The following is a 20071-nucleotide window of genomic DNA, read 5'->3' as shown; positions in this document are numbered from 1 at the left end:
GAATATTAAACGTCATTTTAAAACTATCAAAAATTTGAACAGGAACAATCTTTCTGTTGTATCTGTCATGAAAAATGTCATAAAAATAAATGTCTAATTAGAATCTTTAAGAACTTAAATGACCAAAAAGAGAATGTAAATTAATATGTAGATATAATTGTCTTTACAATCTCAAAGAAATATTGCTCAATAGTAAAATATCAACAATTCTTCAGTAGTAAAATATTATTACATGACTAGCTAGAGCATATAATGAAGCATAAAACAGGTTGTCAGGTAGGGAAAAATCTCTGTCCATACAGATTTTCACAACCTGACTGGAAAAGTCTTAAGCAGGCTGATCTGAATTCAGTGTTGAACCTGCTTTGACCAGGTGGCCTGACAAGAGGCCTCCTGATGTTCCTTCCACCCTGGACTGTTCTGTCAAGTAGAAAGAGAAAAAATATATTTGCAAAAGTATTCATAATAATGTTTTCTTTTTCTTATTTTGGAGGCAGAGCAATGCAATATTATATTTCAGTGGCAACAATCCACTTTGCATTTGTACAGTGGGGAGAAGGAAACATTTCACTAAAAAGCCAGGTTTCCACTCCATCTTCTTTTCCAAGAGGCTGCTCTAAGCTCACAAAACTTTGCTTCAAATGCTGCTTAAGTATATGCTTTCAGCCCATCAATTACATCTTAAAAACTTACTTTTCCTCGTACATTTATCAGGCCCCACCTACACAGTTATTTGGCTCAGTACAGAACAGTATGTCCAATAAATATCATAAAGGTTCTCCTCAGACAAGCCAAAATAGCTTCCTGTTGTTAATCCATTTGCCTTCATTCACTAATTTCTATTTTTGATATAATATTTCATTAAAAGATAATTATGTGGAAAACGAGAAAGTCTGGAGCCATTCCAGTGGTTGCATCAGACATAGATTTACCTGTGCTTCTGAGAATGATTTTAATAACTCTCAAACCTTTTCTTTTTTTCTTTTATTTTTATTTATTCATTTTGCTGTTTGTTTTTGTTTGTTTGTTTGTTTTTTAACATGTAAAAATATAGCACTCATCAAGGAAGTATACATGTAGCTCTCTCCATTTAAAAATGAAAAATCAGTAATGAAAAAGGGGATGGCAAATTTGCCAAGTGCTTTTTATTTCACTGTAAAATGTTAACTTAAAAAAAAAAAAAACTTAAGTAACATTGTCACACTGAACTAGACTGAATTCTCCTATGGTTACAGCTGGGTACCTGGTTCAACAGAATGTAAGAGAAAACCTGAAAAGAGGAATATTTTTTCCTCCCTGTTTCTAGAAGTTAATGAATGTTTCTATAGGCACCTGACTTGTGGTTATAGCGTACTGCTATATCAAACAGACTTTTATTCTCTGGACTGTACTGCAGTAATCTTTGAAGTCTTCTCAGATAACCTGTTTGGGCAGCACTGGAGGATATAGGTTTCAAATACACTGTGATTTCATAGTCCAGAGAAATGACATTTCTGAACAGAGAATCTTCTCTAGACAATATGAAATTCAAGCTATTCCAAAACAATAAATACCCGTAATCATATTCATGATCACCATTTGGACATAGTAAATGAGCTCTCAATCCTTGATCACCATATGTAATATGTCTTGAAGTTGGGAAGCCATCAGCATATACCAGCTGATAGAATCATGTACTTCTCAGAGTCATTAAAAATACCTTACCAGGTATAATAATTGATTCTTCAAAAAGGATCTAGCATTTAGCATTACAGTGAATATTTTCATAGCCACATCAGCACCCTGTTGTTCTGATCCCATAGGGCACCTGCATCATCACACATGAAAGAAGAGGAAGAATGTAGCATTTTAATAACTAGAAATTCACATCTATTTATCAAACTATAACATATTTAATTGACAGGTAATAATTAAAGTCAGGTGAATAAGACCCTTTGGAGCTAAGCCATTAAAAAGTCATTAAAACAATAAAGTAATGGAGAACTAAGTTTATATTGGAGCAGAGATTACCTGAATTATACATACAGTTGGAGTTTCTGCAACTGCTGTGAAAACTGCTGTAGTTGCAGTTGGAGGACTGCAACTGCTAATGTACTGCTACTGTAAATACTCCTTTTGGAGTCTGGGGGTGTGTTGCAGGACCCCACACATTGTGAAATATTAAGTTACCATACAATCACCAAAAGCAGAACAAAATCAATCTTCATAAATGTATCAGAGGATCATATACAAAAGCAAAGCTATTTTTCTCTGTTACCCAACCAAAACAAAAAGGCACATGACAAAAAGCTTATTCCATGTGACTGCTATATCCTCATATACAAACACAAGGCTGCACAGTCTAAATACTAACAAATGATTTTATGGTCTTTTTGGCTTATTCAGAAAAAAGGAGTGAAGTATTTGGACAAAATATAACAGCTATAAACTCTGTCTCACTATAAACTTTGCTTCATATGCTATGTCACCAGAGAATCTATCAGTCTCTCAAAGCAATGAAATAATGGATGCAGAAGGAAACACTTGCAAACACAAGAGGAGAGAAATAAAATAGCTCTTCAGTATTGGAAGAAGTTTTTGAAAGACCAAAGAAAAGCTGGGTGAAAAGAATTATTAAATTTCCACACAACCTCATAAGTAAATGTTCCTACAGTAGAGCTCAAGACCCACTTGAAGCCTGCATTCTTCTAAATGAAGCCTTAAAAACACATTTCAACTGTGTCCACTCTATTAAAAATAATGCTACATGAATTTTTTAATATTGCATTCAGTTAGATGACTTTCCAGGATTTAAACCTGAGAAACCAGAGCTTATAATTTATGTTTCAAATTAACCAGGAACAATTAATCAGGAACTTATCTAGCTTCTCCTGTTGGTACTGTAACTCAACAATATCAGCTATTGTTCAGAAGTTAAATGACAGATGAAGTCACAACCTAGCAACATTGGCAATATATTCAAAAAAAAAGATTAATTCAGTGAAGAAAGAAAACAGACTATATTCAGAATTATTCAAAAGGTATACCTTCTAAAATGTTTATCATCCTAAGCATGTAACAATTATGGAGGTAAATATAAAAGTGAAATCTGACAGAAAAGAGTTTTTCTTTTCAAATGCATGATAGAACTAGTCCTTTCAACAAGACAAATTCTTCCATATGAACAAAACAAGATTATTTCAATTTAAAAAATATTACAAGACAATTATGAATTATTAAAGGAAAATATGGAACTTGAGTTAACCACAGCGCTGTGTGATTCAAAAGTGATGAAGAGAAACATTGTAAGATAACTATTACAACAGAAAAGCTTAAGACATCTCCGCAAGGAAAACAAAACAAACAAACAAACAAAAAAATGGAAAAAGAAAATCAAAGCTAACTGGATGGAATACCAAGAACATGCACTTAACCTTTATCTACATCTGAGAGACAATATGACAATTATCAAGCAATATCTGGAGAAAATAATTTCTCTCTCCCATAGCTAGTTGGACAATACAGGGTTACTGTAATGAATCCTGCAGAACCTTGCTTTGCTTCATCTTGCATAACTTTACCTTACTTGAATATTTCATCTGCAGGCATGCCAGATTTATTACTTGCAACTGATGGAGTTCAAGAAATTTTTCACAGCCTTCATAAAACGCATATTCTTAGACTCTCATCTATGAACCAGTAACGAACCTCAATGCAATATTGAAGTAGGAGCAGGCAATATATAGATTTGACTTTTAAGAATATCCACCAGTATGAAGCAAAAAAACTCTGGATCTGCAAACTCAATTTTATGAAAAATAAATGTCTACAGTCTTAAAAGAGCTTTGATGCCTTCCAGCTGTTTGCATCACTAAACTGAGAGTAACAAAATCAGTCTCAGCTCTTGAATTGAGAAAAAAAAAATGCATATTTAACATCAAAGCACAACGACACCTTTAATCTTTTCCTTCTGCTCTTTCTCCCAGGATTCCCAAACCTGGCTTACTCTGACTGGACTGAGTGGACTTAAAAACAACCATTTGTTGTGTGAAGGATAAACATAGTGAAGTAGACTTCACTCTTACCCCCAACACAGTTGATTTTTCTTGGAATAAGTAAACAGGTGTGCCACAAAAGGGAGAACCAATCTATAATTTAACAATTATCCCCTTCCTAACATAAGACATGGGTTCTAATCCTTTAGTATTTTGCTAAATTTTCATGTAAAAATAAATTTGGATAAAGCTAATGAATACTATTCATTAATAAAAACAATCTGGAATTTTTATTACAAGGTTTTCTTCTGCTTTAGAGAAAATATTTATCTTATGAAACCCTATGACTTCCTATTCTTACATGTATATGTTGATGTAAGGGGCTTGACTTTTTCAAAAGCAGTAAGAGTTGGTACCTTCTGTCTGCTTTTGACAAATATGTAGTGCTGTAAAACAGAGGAGAAAGCCAGGTATTATGATCAATCCAAAACTATGTTACGAAAAGAACTCTTCCATCTAAGAACACACTGTGTCAATTATTCAGTATTGTCAAATATTTCTAATTTTAACTCCAAAAGTTTAACACTATGTAACTTTATGAAGTAATTCACTGGTGTGCCACTTCAGCCTGAGCATTCAGTGTCTAATTCTTCTTCTCTGATATCATTAGTAAGTAAGTATCTTTCAAGAAAGCAGCACCTATCTCAGTTTGTACAAAATAAATGAACATTTCGGATTTGTTGAAATTAATTTACATCTACAATATATGTACAGTACTGGAATAAATTATTTTACTTTCCCTTCCAGAACTAAATGAATAAGTATCAAATAATTCACAAGTTTGTTTTAACATATATGGACTGATCTGAGATTATTAGTGCTTTTCACACTGAACAGCAAAATGCCATAAAATCTTGGGTTAAATTTCATTCATCACAATCTGGTGTCTACCACAAGAGAAAAAGCAAAAATAATCATGCATCAAAAATACTAAGAGAAGAATCACAGGTCCACCAAAGTCCATGTTCCTATAAGTTTTGATGCAAAATTTGGCTGAGAATAATAGCATAGGATTTGGGATGTTTTTACTTTTATTTAATTGCTCTTTGATTTAATAAGCTTCAGATCAAATAAAATAGTTGCTCCCTGCTTTAGGAACCATATCATCTGTTCAATGAATTAAAAAACAGGACGGCAGACACCAATGCTGAGGATTTGTTGGTTGCTGTGTACATACCACCTTTCATCATTCCCACTTCATAGCATTTTCTTAGTCGGCAGGCTTGGCAGCTCTTTCTTCTGTTCTTGTCAATAGTGCACTGGTTAGTAGCAGGACACATGTAGTCATTGTGCCCTGGAAAAACAGAGGGAAAGTAAGGACACAGTTATACACAGTCTCAAATCACAGACATTACAAAACTGCCTATAATACTTTATCTTATTTTTCATTGAGTATTTAGTACAGCATCTAACATCTCAGTTATCATAATCTATCACAAAAGATCTTAGCGAAGCTAACATATTCACAATTTATTTATTCATAAGTTCTTTACAAGTACTATTAGAAACACAAATGAAAATATCTATGGAATAACTTTTAAAAATGAACAATCACAAAAGGTGATAGATAATTATAAACAAGTCACTTGACTTCCTTCTTTGTAGCCTCAGAAATACAATGTTGTCTGGTCCATCTGCCTGCTTTCATGCTTAAGCAATATACTGCACAAAATGATCATAGGTTTATAGAATAAAAAAGGCTTATCCACAGAACTTTTTTTAGATAACTACCAAAATTCAGGACAATTTAGAAATTAAATAAATAAATAAAATTAAAAGCAACACCTTTTAATTTACTTGCATATCAGGGATAAATCAGTCTCTAATTCACTTCTTATTCACTTCTGTCATTACAAAATTCTTAAATTACCATGTGGTGCAACTAAGTTTGGTACCAGTACCTTTTCCTTCAGAGATCCACTTCCTCATTTATTAGGCTCTGCACCTCAGTTCTTGCTACAAACATTTTCAGCATACCATAATTTGTTACTGCCAACAAACCTCTAATCTAATTTTCCCTTAAAAAGAAGTATCAAATATTTTCTCAAGCTTTCTATTAAATTCCATCTAGAGATGAAGTTTAGCAAGGATAAGAAGACTATCCAAAATGATCTTATTGGTGCTTGGTATTCATCTAAACACAACTAAGGTACAGTACACAATGAAACAATTTTACTGCAGAACTGTTTGTTCTTTCTTTCAGGTCAAGGGATCAGCTTGAGGTAGAGTAGGGTGGAGGCTTGACAGAGGCCTTGGTCTCATCAAATCATCTATCCTTGACTACAAATTAGAAAATGGAGTAAAAATTAGTATCAGATTACTCCAGGAACATCTGCTCTCTAATGCTACAAAACTGGGATCCAATCAAAATAAGCAGCCAAACTGTAAACTTGTTAATATGGTGACAGCTGACTACATACTCCCTCAAACAGACAGAATTATTATTTGTTAACTCTACTTTACAGAATGGTATATGACTGGAAAAAGCTGAGTTCTCCAGGACTGAGATAAAGAGAGAGAACAGAAATTCAGCCCAACCTCAGCATGAAAGAGCATTTTAATTTTCAGTTCCTCTGGTATGATACAGACTGTTCTATATCTAATTCAAAACATTTCACATATAAGAAAAAAAAAATCAAGACAGAAAGAAAACAGCCACAACAGTATAAAAATGCAGTATCTACAGGGAAAGGGAACAAAAAGGTAAAGCTCTATTTTCATGGAAATGTATTTTTATTAGATCACACTAAACAGCAGCAAAAAAAAAAAATTATAGCACCTGTCCTCAACCGCCAGCCTTGTCTTATAAGCTGAGTTCTGAAATAAGGGAAAGAAAGACTGAAAACATTAATTAATCTTTTTTAAAATGAAGGATAGCTTTGACAGGCTATCTGATCTTCATCCTAGTGAAGTTAAAAGGTAATTTCACAAATGGAATTACTGCAGGCTCTGAATTCAGAAAGTCATTCAGAATATCATTTAACTCTGTATAAGAAAAGCAGATAAATGGCCCACTTAGGTCAAAGCTGAAGATGTGCTGTACCATGTTCACTGTACCAGCTGATGCTCATAAGGTTCAACAATTTATTTATTTATTTATTTTAAAAAAGGTGACTATGCAAAAATCTAGTGGAACCACTATGAACAGGACGGTCATTCTTTTCACAGTGTTTATGTGGGTGATAACCTATCAATTTTCTCTGGACCCAGATCTCCTTATGCAAACTATTATGTTTTGGGAATGGATTTATAGTTTGTAGAATAATATATAAAATAATCCTGACTGTGATCAAGCTACAGTCCCCATTGGAATTAATGGGATTCATGATACCTTGTTTCCATAGTTTATATTTTAAATATATGTTTTAGAGTTTAGCTTAATTAGTCTGTTTTCATGCACACAACCTGCACCTTAGACATTCTTCTTCCATAGTGCTTGATCAACTTCACAAGATAAAACCTGTAAAATTTTGAATGCCAACAAAAAGAAAGATGTGTGTGAATAACATAATTCTTCTGATTATGACTGCCATAGGTAATGTAAATGTTTAGACTTTATATTAGCTGTAAGCCTGGTAGGAAGATGGTGCATTTAATATTTCTCACAATTTTTGTTTTAGTTGAACGAATGTGTCTTCAGAAGACTAGAAAAAAACATAAGCAACTTGGAGAAAATGTTAGATAATTAGAGTATACAGTTGAAATTATTATGAAATAAATAAGGGCAGAACAGGACAGAAACGAAGGAAGGAAGGCAGGACCATTTACAGCTTCCTGACAACACCATCAGACTCGGTCACAGGAAATGAGGAAGGAAGTTTATTTTCCAAGGAACAGAGAAGAGTGGTACAGTCTAGCTTGGGGTGGGATGGAATAGGAAAAGGTAGAACACAACTAAGGAATAGGTAAAACTCAAAGATTACTCATAGTTTTAAGTAATATAACTTAATTAATCTGCTGCAAGGTGTATTGTCTTTTAATTATTCTAATTTTCATTTTATCCTTAAAGCTCATCTCTTGGCAAAGCCGATTCTGAACAATCTGACATATTAGAAGGGATTTCTCACTGGCAGTAATCATTAACCTGACAGTGGGTCACATTAACAGGTGCTCAACTGCCCTAACACCACATTTTTGTGGTATCCAAACAACAATACAGGCTACAGGAGAGACTAATTAGATCATTTGGATAATTGGTATCACAGAAATACTGAGAGGAAGAAATGTCCTTGGTGATCACTGATACTTATAAATGGAAGCACTTGGCTTTACTGTTTTGCTGTTTGTTTTTTTTGTTTGTTTGGTTGGTTGTTTGTTTTTGTTTTTTGAAAATAAATTACTAGATAGTCTACACAAAAATAAAGGCACTGAGTTTTCTAGAGTAGAGCCCCTCTATTATATATATGACCTTGGTTTAATCTCCACGTAGCTCACATAGCTTTTAGTCTAAGGGCTCTCACAGTACATGTGGTGTATGCAACAGCAGAGCATGCTTGAATCAGAGTGGGAGGAAGATTTATCTGTGAGGGTTTCAGTCAGCAAAACACTTCATATTTCTTTAAAGTTAAGTGTTACTACATTCAGTAGAGCATTTAAGCATCTGTGTACTTCTAGCTAGCATTCCCAGCATATTGTATACGGCTAAGGCTAAGTTTGAGCATTTCACTGAATTGCATCTTTCACGACATGACTCCATGTTGTCCTGGACCAGGAAAGATGGAAATTAGGGTCCTATTAATATATTCACATTAATTAGCATTACACAGAAACAGGCAGTTCAATATTATATTTCAATAACCATCAAGACTAGCCTAAGGGCATGATTAGTTTAAGCAGTACAGAAGTATAAACAAAATGCATCAAAAGCAACCAACATGTTAACATGTCAGCTTAAGAATGCTTAAATGGCACTTAATTGTACAAAGCCAATAAAGTAACATTTTTAGTTAGGTAAATTTTGTATGAATCCTAAACTGATGTAGTTGAATTGACACACTGTACATTTCAAACAAAGCTAGTGAGTATTATTATCATTTTACTGACATGTGCTCTTCATTTTATTTATTTATTTATAATTTCAATCCTCACATCACACAAATCTCTTCAACTTTATTTACCTATCTACTTAAGGCTTCTGACAGCTTAGCCATTACCTGGAAGCACCAAGTTTTTCTATGATCCTCTTCTGATAGTAAAATTAGCAGAATTTCATAAATGCAGGTGAAATGAAGGCTATGGTGTGTTTATCTACACATTAAAGTACAAATCAAAGAACAGAGTGATGAGTTGGTGGACTGGGTTTCAGGAAAATAAAACCTTAGAAAGAATAGCCTCAACAGCAAGAAGAAAATTTTCATAAACTGTAAGAAAAATGCACGTGGACAATAGTATAATTGTATATGCTAACCCCATGTGAACAAATGTTAAATGTAAAATAAAAAGTTATACCAATTTTATGTTAAAGTGCCTCAATAAAACACCATATTGATTTTTAAATCCTGGTCTGTCCTAACAGGAATCGCAAAAGAACAGAAGGTTATGCCTAATTCCTATATAAGCACAGACACTCACATTCACAGCTTGATTACCCTCAGCAAGGTCTTTGGATTTGGAACCCAGGTTCTCTTAGCAACTACCCAGCCCTGCTGAGAAGATGAATAATTTTCTGTTTTTAAATACACAAGGCATTTCTATACAATACAGTAAGGAAAAGGGCCTAGATTGTAAAATATACTTTCTATGCATCCTGTAAGGAAGTCCTCCTTCTACACACATCTCTGACAGAAGGATCACAGAGCCACTAAAGAATGAGAAAGGAGTAGAGGTCAAAATCTATATATTCTTCTATATATCCTGTATTATGCCATGAACTGAATGTTCATTTTCAAGTGGAATCTTCTGGTCTTCACATATGTATAGTACTGTTAACATGAGCAGTTAAATCAAGTGAAAGTGAAATGATTACGATACTGATCTTTCCTTTATCCTTTCCATATACTATTCAGCTAGCAGGATAAATGAAAAAAAAGAAGAATGAGAAGAGACACTGTTTGAACATACTATACCTGTTGTCATCTCACCAATTCAGTAACTTGTGAACATATACATTGAGAAAGAGTAACATATAAAAAGTAAAACACTATTTTAGCTGTATAACTATATAAATGTAAAATTGTATTTTCTACCCCAGTAGATGATTTTGAAGGTTTTCTTATTGGTCTTAGCTCTAAAAATTGAATTGATGTTTCATCTACTATTTCAGGCTTTTGACTGTATGCGAATTCTAATTCTACCCCAACTCCATTCCTGCCTTTTTTAATTTTAGAAAAGATAATAAAATAGGAAGCATGTTTTTTCTTAAAGACATATAAAAAATACACTAATCTAGATCCAAATCTCTACAAAATCTGACAAGGAGTGTGACATATAGTTTCTGTTTCCTTATCTGATAAATCACAATTGTTTTTAATCCTTGGAACATGATTAAAATAACAGCTGTTAAAAGAAAAATTCCCACACTGTATTACTTACAACCATCTCAATATGGTCTCTGCAGAGACAAAAACAATTTTCAGAAAGAGTCACAGGCATGCCATGAACATCTTATTCCTGTAGATTTGGAATGATATCTCAGGCATTTTTTAGCTTCAGTTTATTTGATCTAAACTGGGAAGAGGAGGAATTCTGCTACAGAAAACTCCCACAACTAATGAGGCCAAAAAGTAAAAACAATTGCAAATTATTCTTGTGCACTTAAAATCCAATAGGTTGTTGGTAACAGGAAAATTAGCATAGCTCTATTTTTTCCAGGTATGTTTTGGATTCTCATGAGACCTACTGAATAAGTTTAGCTGGTCTTACTTTATATTGGGATCCTTGGTAACTGAATGTAACATTTGCAAAGAGCTGTAGTGTATTTATCCACAGAGTTACCCCCCTGTAAAAGAAAGTGTCATTTATTTTGTTAATATATCATATAAATCTTTAACAAGAGCACTCCAACAAAATCCCTTTGCTGCGTGTGAACCACATTCTCATACAAAATAAAACCTAGCTATGTTACTCTTTCATTTATTGATATGGAACACTGATATGTGCTCGTTGGGTTGCTTACATTCTAATATCATCCATACTCTATACTATATTCATCCATTTGATATTCAGATGGGTCAACAAAGATAACTTAGTCTGTTGCCCTACATATCTCCAGCCACATTTTAGAGTGGGGAGTACCTGTGTTATTTATAACAAAGGAAGTCCAACTATTTCAATAATTTGTAACTAAACTAAAATCAAGTCTTTGAGAGATATATAATCTTACACAAAGAATGCAGACAATTAGAGATCTTCTAGAACTGTTACTAAATTATTCCAGCAGATAATTGCCATTCTAACTCAGAGGCCTTTTTTCTTTTTTCTTTTCTTCTTTCTTTTTTTTTTTCTTTTTCTTTTTTACAGTAACCCTGAACTACTACTAATACTTCCACAAAGTTTTTTGTCTCATTTTGGAAATAAATTATATCACTTCATGCACTTCTAATAGAGTTCTTATTTAAGATAGATTAATTATATAATATATAATAAAATATATAAAATAAAAAATAATAAAAATAAAAATAAAAAATATAAAATAAAATATAATAAAACTTTAATTATTTAGAGTTATTATATTCTCCAAAGAGAATGCAAAGGATAGACTTAACCTGCAGAAAGTCTGAAAGTTCAAGTGAGAGAGATTTATGGAATAAGTTTAAATCAGTAGACCCATACAAGTTAAATGACATTACAAAAACATATTTTCTTTCACATCCTCTGAAACCAAATGAAACAGTTAAGCACTTTCCTGATGGACACAAAAGCATGTCCTCTTGTAATCTGTAAATGTCAAACTCTTTTATTTTTCTTCCTGTTTTTTGTTTGTTTGTTTGTTTGTTTTCCTTAGTGAATATGGTGAATATTTTGAACTGCTGACAGGCCGAGAACTGAGCTAGGAATAATATTTGCAAATTAAATATTCCTGAAATACTTGCAACATGAAATACTCTTTAATTTTACTTTGTTGCTTGATGAGACACAACAATCAAACATAATATTCCAGCGGAAGTAAAACACCATTAAAGCTAATAATACAGGTTACATTAAGTACAGTCTCCAAGTGCTAGGAATTTTGTCTAGGATGGAGAAAGTTTTGGTCTTGGTGGAGGAAGAACCCATAACCGTTTATAAATGATTAAAAGATGAGCTTAACCTGCAGGAAGGAAGATTCAAATTTCATAGTAGCCTTTGGAGACGAGGAGAGTTAAATGGATCAGGGTACAGGTTTTAAGGAAGCAACTAAACAAACATATATAAGGAATCAGCAATAGTTGATCCTATCACAGGACAGAAAAATGGACTAGGGCTCAAGGTTCACTGAAGCCCAATGATTTGCTTAGACCATGAAAAATAAGGAAACATCTTGGATGCAATCATCTTAAATCACTGCCATATCTATGCTGAATGTAGCATTTAAAACTCACTGGAATACTACCACTTTCAAATGTCATTGACTAGGAAAAAAGTATTGACACTTACTTTTTAACACCCAAGTTTCTGTAACAAGATCACTATTAATTAGGATTCTGATATTCAAAATACGCATTAGGGAGCAACAGCCAGAGCATGTATTTAACTCAAGAGGCTCTAGAAAACATATATTAAAAACACAAAAAATAAAACAAAAAAAGTTCCAGATGAAGCGGGCTGATCACAGGTGTTTAGAACTGTCACAATGACGCCTAAACCCTTCTGGTCTTTCCAAATACACATTTTTTGGACTTTGAACTTCTAGCATTCACCTACCTCTGAAACTGGAACTGTGTATTTTCCACCCTGACATAAGATAGTGGTCCGCAGTCCCTGTTTATAGGCTGTGTTTGCCTCTGCAAGTCTCATTTAGGCTTATGTCCTATAGCTTTGCTCTTTCTACTGACAACTCATAGAATCAGCATACAGTCTTATTAGGGAGTTTCTGTCTTCTTGGCTGCAGGATCAGTACAGAATTTGCAACTGTTATCAAGCAGATTACAAAAATACCATGAAAACAGAACGTAATAATAGAAAGTTATAGGGAAGATTTCAGAACACCCTCCTCAAACTGGCAATATGTCAGTTGCTGCACTGCAGCATTACTTAACCATACACTTATTAGGCATGCTTTACCAGAGAAAGTCTTCTCCCCAACTCAGATGAAAATATGTGTGTCTTACTACCACTCCTAGCACTAAAATTTGAACTACATACTTTGAATAGAGCACAGCTCTATCACTGTGAAGTTAAAACAATTGATAACACTCCTAGACTACTGCCAAAACTCTCCTACTTGATGTTCACAAGGCATAACAGTTAACTACAATTGATGTTCAAGACACACAACTAAAATACTTCCCAGCTTCAAGAATTCCTGCACTTCAAAGACAACTATATCTCTGTGATTCAAGACACTAATGGCAATCCTCTGCAATTCCTCAGCATGGCAATTCATACATTCTCATTTGCCAGCCTATTCTTGCTTGATGCTTTGCATCAAGCAGTAATTCTTAACTGAATATTTGTGAAACTTTCCAGATTTTTGTCTGAATATACATCTGTGAGGAAAAGGCAGAGAAGGCGCACCTGAAAAAAAAAAAAAAAAGAAAAACAGAAGACCTTATGACATGAAAATACAAATGGGGATTTCTAGAATACTTTGACAGTTCTCAAATCAATATATCCTTCAATGTAGAGTTACCTCTCAGTTTTCCAAATTCCTTTTCCCCCATGGCAGGTTCTTAGTCCCTTAAATACAGGCATTTGTTGAATACTAGTCAGAAATGTTAAGATTAATTTTTTCCTGTCCCTTTGGTGGCTATCTAAATAACGATAGAATTAGAAGGAGGGGAAAAGAATGTGTGAGTCACAAGGGGATTTTTAATTTGTAAATGGCATTTGTAAGGCTGATCTTGAAACAATTCATCCAATTCTGATATCTAGATTTTAAAGAGGCTATTATGGGGGAATTAGAAAAAGTCTAAAGACAAAGGAATTGATTCAGAAAATAGAAAGATATACAGTGAGTGACTCAAGCACTTCTGTTTACTTAAGGTATCAAGGTAATTTGACTGTAACAACTTAAGTTGTGAGAACCTCCCACAGGGACGAGATACTAGGTACTAAGACTAGTCTGTGGATGTGATATAAAAGCCAAAGTAATTCAAGTTAAATAGATTTTTTTTAGCAGGTGTTTATTAGAATAAACAATCATCATACAAAAGCTCCTGAGCTGACAGATCAAGATTTACTTCCATCAAGCTACTGGGCTCTGCACATAGATAGCATATAAAGTTTATATTGAGAAGAGACCAGACTTAATGAACTAATGGCCCCTTTTGATCTTAAAATCCATAAATATTTTAATAGAGAAGTACAGCGTGCTGTGATGTGACTGCTCGTTATGCCTCTGGATTCAAGTCAGTTGACCAAGTACATTTCAGAAGGCTACATATGCTGGGCAAAGAATAAAGCACTCTTCTATCACCAAGCAACACAATGTTCTTGGTGTCATATAATTTTTTCCTCACATAAAACTTTATACATTAATATCAGTCTGCATTGTGTTTTCTCAAAACAAAGTCCCAAATCACTTTTGTGACATAAACTAACAAAATGGACTGACACTGGAAATTTCAGGAGGCAGTTGAGATTTTCACCAACCATCTGCTATTTAAAGAAAATTGAATAGTTGCAAATATTGAGAGACAGTTGAGAGACAAGTACTAATTCAGGTTGCCTTCTAAGCATTAACTGTTGGGGAAAAAAAAAAAAAAGTATTTAAAATTCACAAAATATCTCCAGAACCATTCCAAACCCTCTGGATACAAATAAAAATGAAGCTATCCATCTCCATTTCTGGCAAGGTCCAATGTAGATATGAGTTTTCACAAAATTTTAGTAGTTATTTATGCAAATAGGTAAGCCAAACATACCACTGAAGATAACATTACACAGTGAGGAAAACAGATTACCCCATACAGCTCATTCATGTCTGTACTCACTTTTTCCTGTGGTTCTATTAAGAACCATATAGTAGTTTTGACTACAATGTATTAAGAACATCCATCTTCATTATGGCAATTCTCCTATGAAATCTCTATGTGAAACATAAAAATAGCCAGTCTACTCTGTATCTATACATATATTGGAAAATACAGGACAGTAAAGAACAAAAGTAACATGGTTCTTTGGCATTTAAAGACATTCTACACATTCTGTATACAAATAATAATAATAATAATAATAATAATAATTGCCCAAAAAGTACTATATTGCTTTTGTTTATTAACAACAACAACAAAAAAGTCCGATTTGTCTCAATACAGTTAAATCATATGATTCCCAGAAAATTCTTTCCCCTTTTTTAGGAATATATGTCATATATACAACAGAGATAAAAAATTTACTCCACATATTCTTCTACAAATTAGTAATATTTGTTCCTAGATATCCAATCACAATCTCTTTAAAATTATTATCATCTCAAAGGTAAATGGCATGTTTTTGCACGTATGTGCAGTCTAAAGATTACTGACATTCCTGTAAATTGGATACATGTCCAATGAGAATATGTAATTGCCAAAGTAGACATCTTTTCCAAATAATGTAGGAAATTCCTAAACTCCCTTAGTTCATCAGGACTGGGAACCTATGACTTTAAAATCCCTTTAGAGGGTTTTTTATACCATCTGTGATCAAAAGATCACAATTCTCTCACAAGTATTCAAATCCTTGGATGATTGTCTTGATATCAGTGGATGACATTTCTTACGATAGCTGCTGTCAAAAAAAAGATGTCGATCGACTAGAGAAAGTTCAGAGGAGCATAACAAATGGGACAAGTCTAGAAAACGTGTTCTGCAAAAAGAATTGTGTTTGTTTAGTCTAAAAAAAAAAAAAAAAAAAAAGATGAAGACTTAGAAGACTGAGAAAAGATATGATAACACTTTTCAACTATGTAAAAGGTTGTAGCAATAAACTTTCTTCATGCTCATGAGGAATAGGGCAAGAAGGAATGGGCTTAAATTAGAGCAAGCATAAGTTAATAATTAAGAAAAGCATTTTATGGGACACTGAAAATTTAAGCTTTACATTTTTAAAGCCTGCCTACTTAAAAATTATAAAAGCATGTAAATGAAGCAAGAACTAAATTTACAAATTAGCATGTACTGTAGCACAAACAGATAACAGATCTGTTGTTGAGGACTGTAAGATTTATTCACATAGAGACATAGACACTAGGAAAGAATCACCCAAAATTTTTAAGTAGAGCTATGGAACTCAGTGAAGCAGTCTCATTTCTTCATCTGTAAAGGCCAAAAGCTGAAGATCTGTTCCACACAGTTATTTGATAACTAACTCTTACCTTTACATAAGAATACTCAATTTTGTTTTATTGATGGGTCACCCACAAGCAAGTTACACTGGCACAAAATTAAGCAGTTTATTCTGTCTACTTGCTATTGATCTAAATGACAAATAGAAGCTAGGAAAGAAGACAGAACTGTTTAAAAAGAAGGTGTTTTGGGTAAGATGACTTAGTTCAATTCGAGTTCAAGTACAGAATTCCAAAATTCTAGAAATAATTCTGATTCAGTCAGAGGACTTAAAATGAAAAAGCACTCAACTAAAGGAACCGTTGTCCCTACCTCACAGGTTTAAATATGTCATTCTGATGTTAAGTGAAAAGCATTTCATCTTTCTCCCTCTGGTCTGGCTTATTATTGACCTCTGGCTGTAACCACTCTTTCCTACAAATCACTTAGATGAATTTGGAAAAGCAGAAATACAAGTAACTATTAACTAATCACTGACATTCAAATCATTTCATCAATGTCTACCCTGCAGCCAATCTTTCACTTTTTTCAATAAGCTTGGAAAAGTTCTTGAGCTGAATGCTGGAAGTCTTATTTAACCCAACTCGGTGGTAGTCTTTGTACAAAACAGGCAATAATCCCACCTAGTGATATAAGGTAAAAACTGTTTTTTGCTATGTTTACTTCAAAAAAAGAGCTACAGGAATTTCTCTATGTGTATATCACCTGGGAATGGAAAAAAACTATAGAAACCTAACAAAAGCACAGCACTTTGCTAGTTTTCTTTTTATTTGGAAAGGAAGAAAATTGTTTTATATTTATCGTCACAGTAACACTTAGATACTGCATAGGATATTCAGTAGAATCACACTTTGTTCTTACTCAGTTGTGTTGAACAAAGCAAAAAAAATAGCCATTCCATAGATGCCAGGGATTTTAATCAAGAATTATCTTAGTCACAGTAATTAACGATGTTTCTGTTCAATGCCCTTTAATCCAGTGGACATTTTACACAGAACTCTTTTAGCCATGGCAAGGCTGCAAACTATATCATTCTGTGTATAGTTCAAAGCCCTGCTTTACTGGGAGATGCAAATATTATTTCTTCAAGGATACATTCCTTTTCAAAATTGGGTCTCAAAAGACATCTCAGATCTGCAAGTGGCTGAGGTTTGGATTGAAGCATTTTGCTAATGGAACATCGAATTAAGATCAAGAAATCAACCAACACAAATTAATCTTCATCTGACAAGGAATTACAAAAAAAAAAAAAAAAAAAAAAAAAAAGTTTCGTTAGGAACTTAATCACAGAAAAGAGATATACATAGACTGAAAGAGTGATCTTCTTGATCCAATATGGATTTTTAAATTAAATCTCACTACCTCCATAGTCAGACGTACAGAAACCAAGATGAATGCACAGAAGCTTTAATCTTCCCTCATTAATCTTGGGCTACATAACAACATAATATATAACTGTTAGAAACGTTCACCAAATACAGAGCAAAACACATATGGGAGAACACAATAGCTCCTAATGAAAATCCAATAAATGTCATTGTCCTGGGCTCAGGCTGCAATCTCAGCTAGCTTCCTCAGGAGTAAACAGTTAAGGTGACTCACTTGAACAGCTTATTACCTTGAATACTCCTTTTGAAAAAAGCTTTGCAGCCCTCACAAGACCAGACCCCATAATGGTAGCCTGAAGCATAGTCGTTGCACACAGCACAGTACCGGGTCTCCTTGGTGGACTCCATGGATAGGCTCCCTTTCTCATTTGTACTGGACATCCTCTCTCGGATGCTGTGACGCCTGCTATCAGAGCTTGGCCTGTTAAAAACAAAACAAAACAAAACAAAACAAAACAAAACAAAAAAAAAAAAAAAAAAAAAACTTTTTCAGCATTGTTAGGTCTCATCCACTCCTAAAGACCAAGGAAGAAAGAAGAGTGCATCTAATTTTGAAACAAGAGATCATCCCACCCCACTCCCCCCCAAAAGAAAAAAGAAAAAAAAAAAAGACCTTGTATCTCTTTCTTTTCTATTCTAATTGGAAAGGTGAAGAACTAATATGATACAGAGAAATTTCTCACATATCAAAGTGTTACTAGGCACTGTACCTTAAAAAAAAAAAAAAAAAAAAAAAAAGCTATTTGATAAAGTAATCAGTTATACTCAGGATATTACAAAAGCACCACCATCCCACCAAAAATTGAAAACAAACAATAATAATAATAATAATAATAATAATAATAATAATAATAATATGTGTACCTGCTCCTGTCCCAAGGGTTCAGCATGTCTGCAGTAGCAGTAATGAGTCTGAGAATCTAAAGCAAAAATTGCCTAATATTTGCAGCACAATTTGCAAGTCACTTTTGCAAGGCTATTTTCAAGGCTTATTGCCCAATTAGAAATCAAAACTTTCCTTATATTGTCAAACATATAAAATAATTCCTGTTCTCATTATAAGGCAATTTATATAAAAATGAAGAAGTGTTTTTTCCACAAGAAAAGTCAGAAGACATTAAAAGCTCTTGCCAAAGAATTTCTGTTCTAGTAATATACAGAGCCACATGTGCAGTATGTGAAACGCTGAATGAAAACTGAACAAATCTATAGCATGAATAGGCAACGAATTCATATCTGGTAAGAAGTTATTACAGGTAGTTGCTGCAGGCTTGGTAAACAGGACAGTGAGATGAGAGGATGTGAAATTACCAAGAGGAACAGCAGTGATCTCTGAGATTGCTCCTGGAAGGTAAGCAGCTCTCACATGACATGCTTTGCAGTAAGAGTCTGCGCTACAAATTGTCCAAGACACAAATCCATTTGCATCTGACAATCTCATACCAGTTAAAGCATGAAGAATCCTACTGTTTACAGTAATTACCCACTTATCATGAATGTTTTAATTGCTAGTTAGTATCTCCCCTTGGTTCCAATCTTTTCTCAAACATGATTTTGAACTAGGAAAACAGGGCTCTACTTCAGATTTATACACATATACTTAAATTTGCCATATTACCTTCTTCAGTGCAGCAAAACTTCCTGTGTTTTGATGAACTGAGGCATCTGGCACCAACAGCACCTCCTGCTCCAAACTAATACTCCCCTACAGCTTTCTGATGACTCTTACACTAAACCGTTCTCTTTCATCTAGGCAAAATTTCCCAAAACCTCCTGCTACAGTCTGTCTCCTGAAAGCTTTATACCAGACAAAGCCACCCATATGATCTCATGTGAGCTTCCAGCCATCCTCTGAAAACTTTGTATATATATACTCTCTGTCCCAAAATATGATATACTTGCATTGAACAGTTTTTCATGAATAGCAGTTATTGGAGAAACAAACGGCTGTGCCATGTTAGACAGCACAATCTTTTACTGGCATCATTCAGAAAATCCACATTTTTAAAACCAAAAGTTCTTTAACATACCAGCTACTTTTGGAAATTCATTTTAACATTTTTTGTTTTCCTTAGGACCTGTGCAAGATGGAAGAAACTGCAAATGCGGAAATGCTGATGTGGCACAACCCTGGTTTTTAGTGATGTGGGAAAACCAGAAAATCTCAGAATCTGACAACAAGAGTATACCAAAGTAGGCAGGAAATAATAATAATAACAATAACAATAATAATAATAATAGT

At 33.8% G+C, this 20071-nt stretch overlaps 1 protein-coding gene across 1 annotated transcript in view; it reads right to left on the bottom strand.

The window, feature by feature from the left end:
• Nucleotides 1-20071, bottom strand: part of ESR1 (estrogen receptor 1) — a 193510-nt gene that overhangs the window by 66242 nt on the left and 107197 nt on the right. The window contains exons 4-5 of the mRNA XM_021275842.4: nt 18060-18250; nt 5212-5328 (exon numbers count right to left, since the gene is read on the bottom strand). Of these exons, the coding sequence (XP_021131517.2) occupies nt 5212-5328; nt 18060-18250 (308 nt within the window). The remainder of the gene's footprint in view (nt 1-5211; nt 5329-18059; nt 18251-20071) is intronic.

This window comes from Anas platyrhynchos, chromosome 3, assembly GCF_047663525.1.
Source record: "Anas platyrhynchos isolate ZD024472 breed Pekin duck chromosome 3, IASCAAS_PekinDuck_T2T, whole genome shotgun sequence".
NCBI classification, from domain to species: domain Eukaryota; kingdom Metazoa; phylum Chordata; class Aves; order Anseriformes; family Anatidae; genus Anas; species Anas platyrhynchos.
Note: the sequence above shows the minus strand (reverse complement) of the source record. Positions and strands in the feature narration are given on the sequence as shown.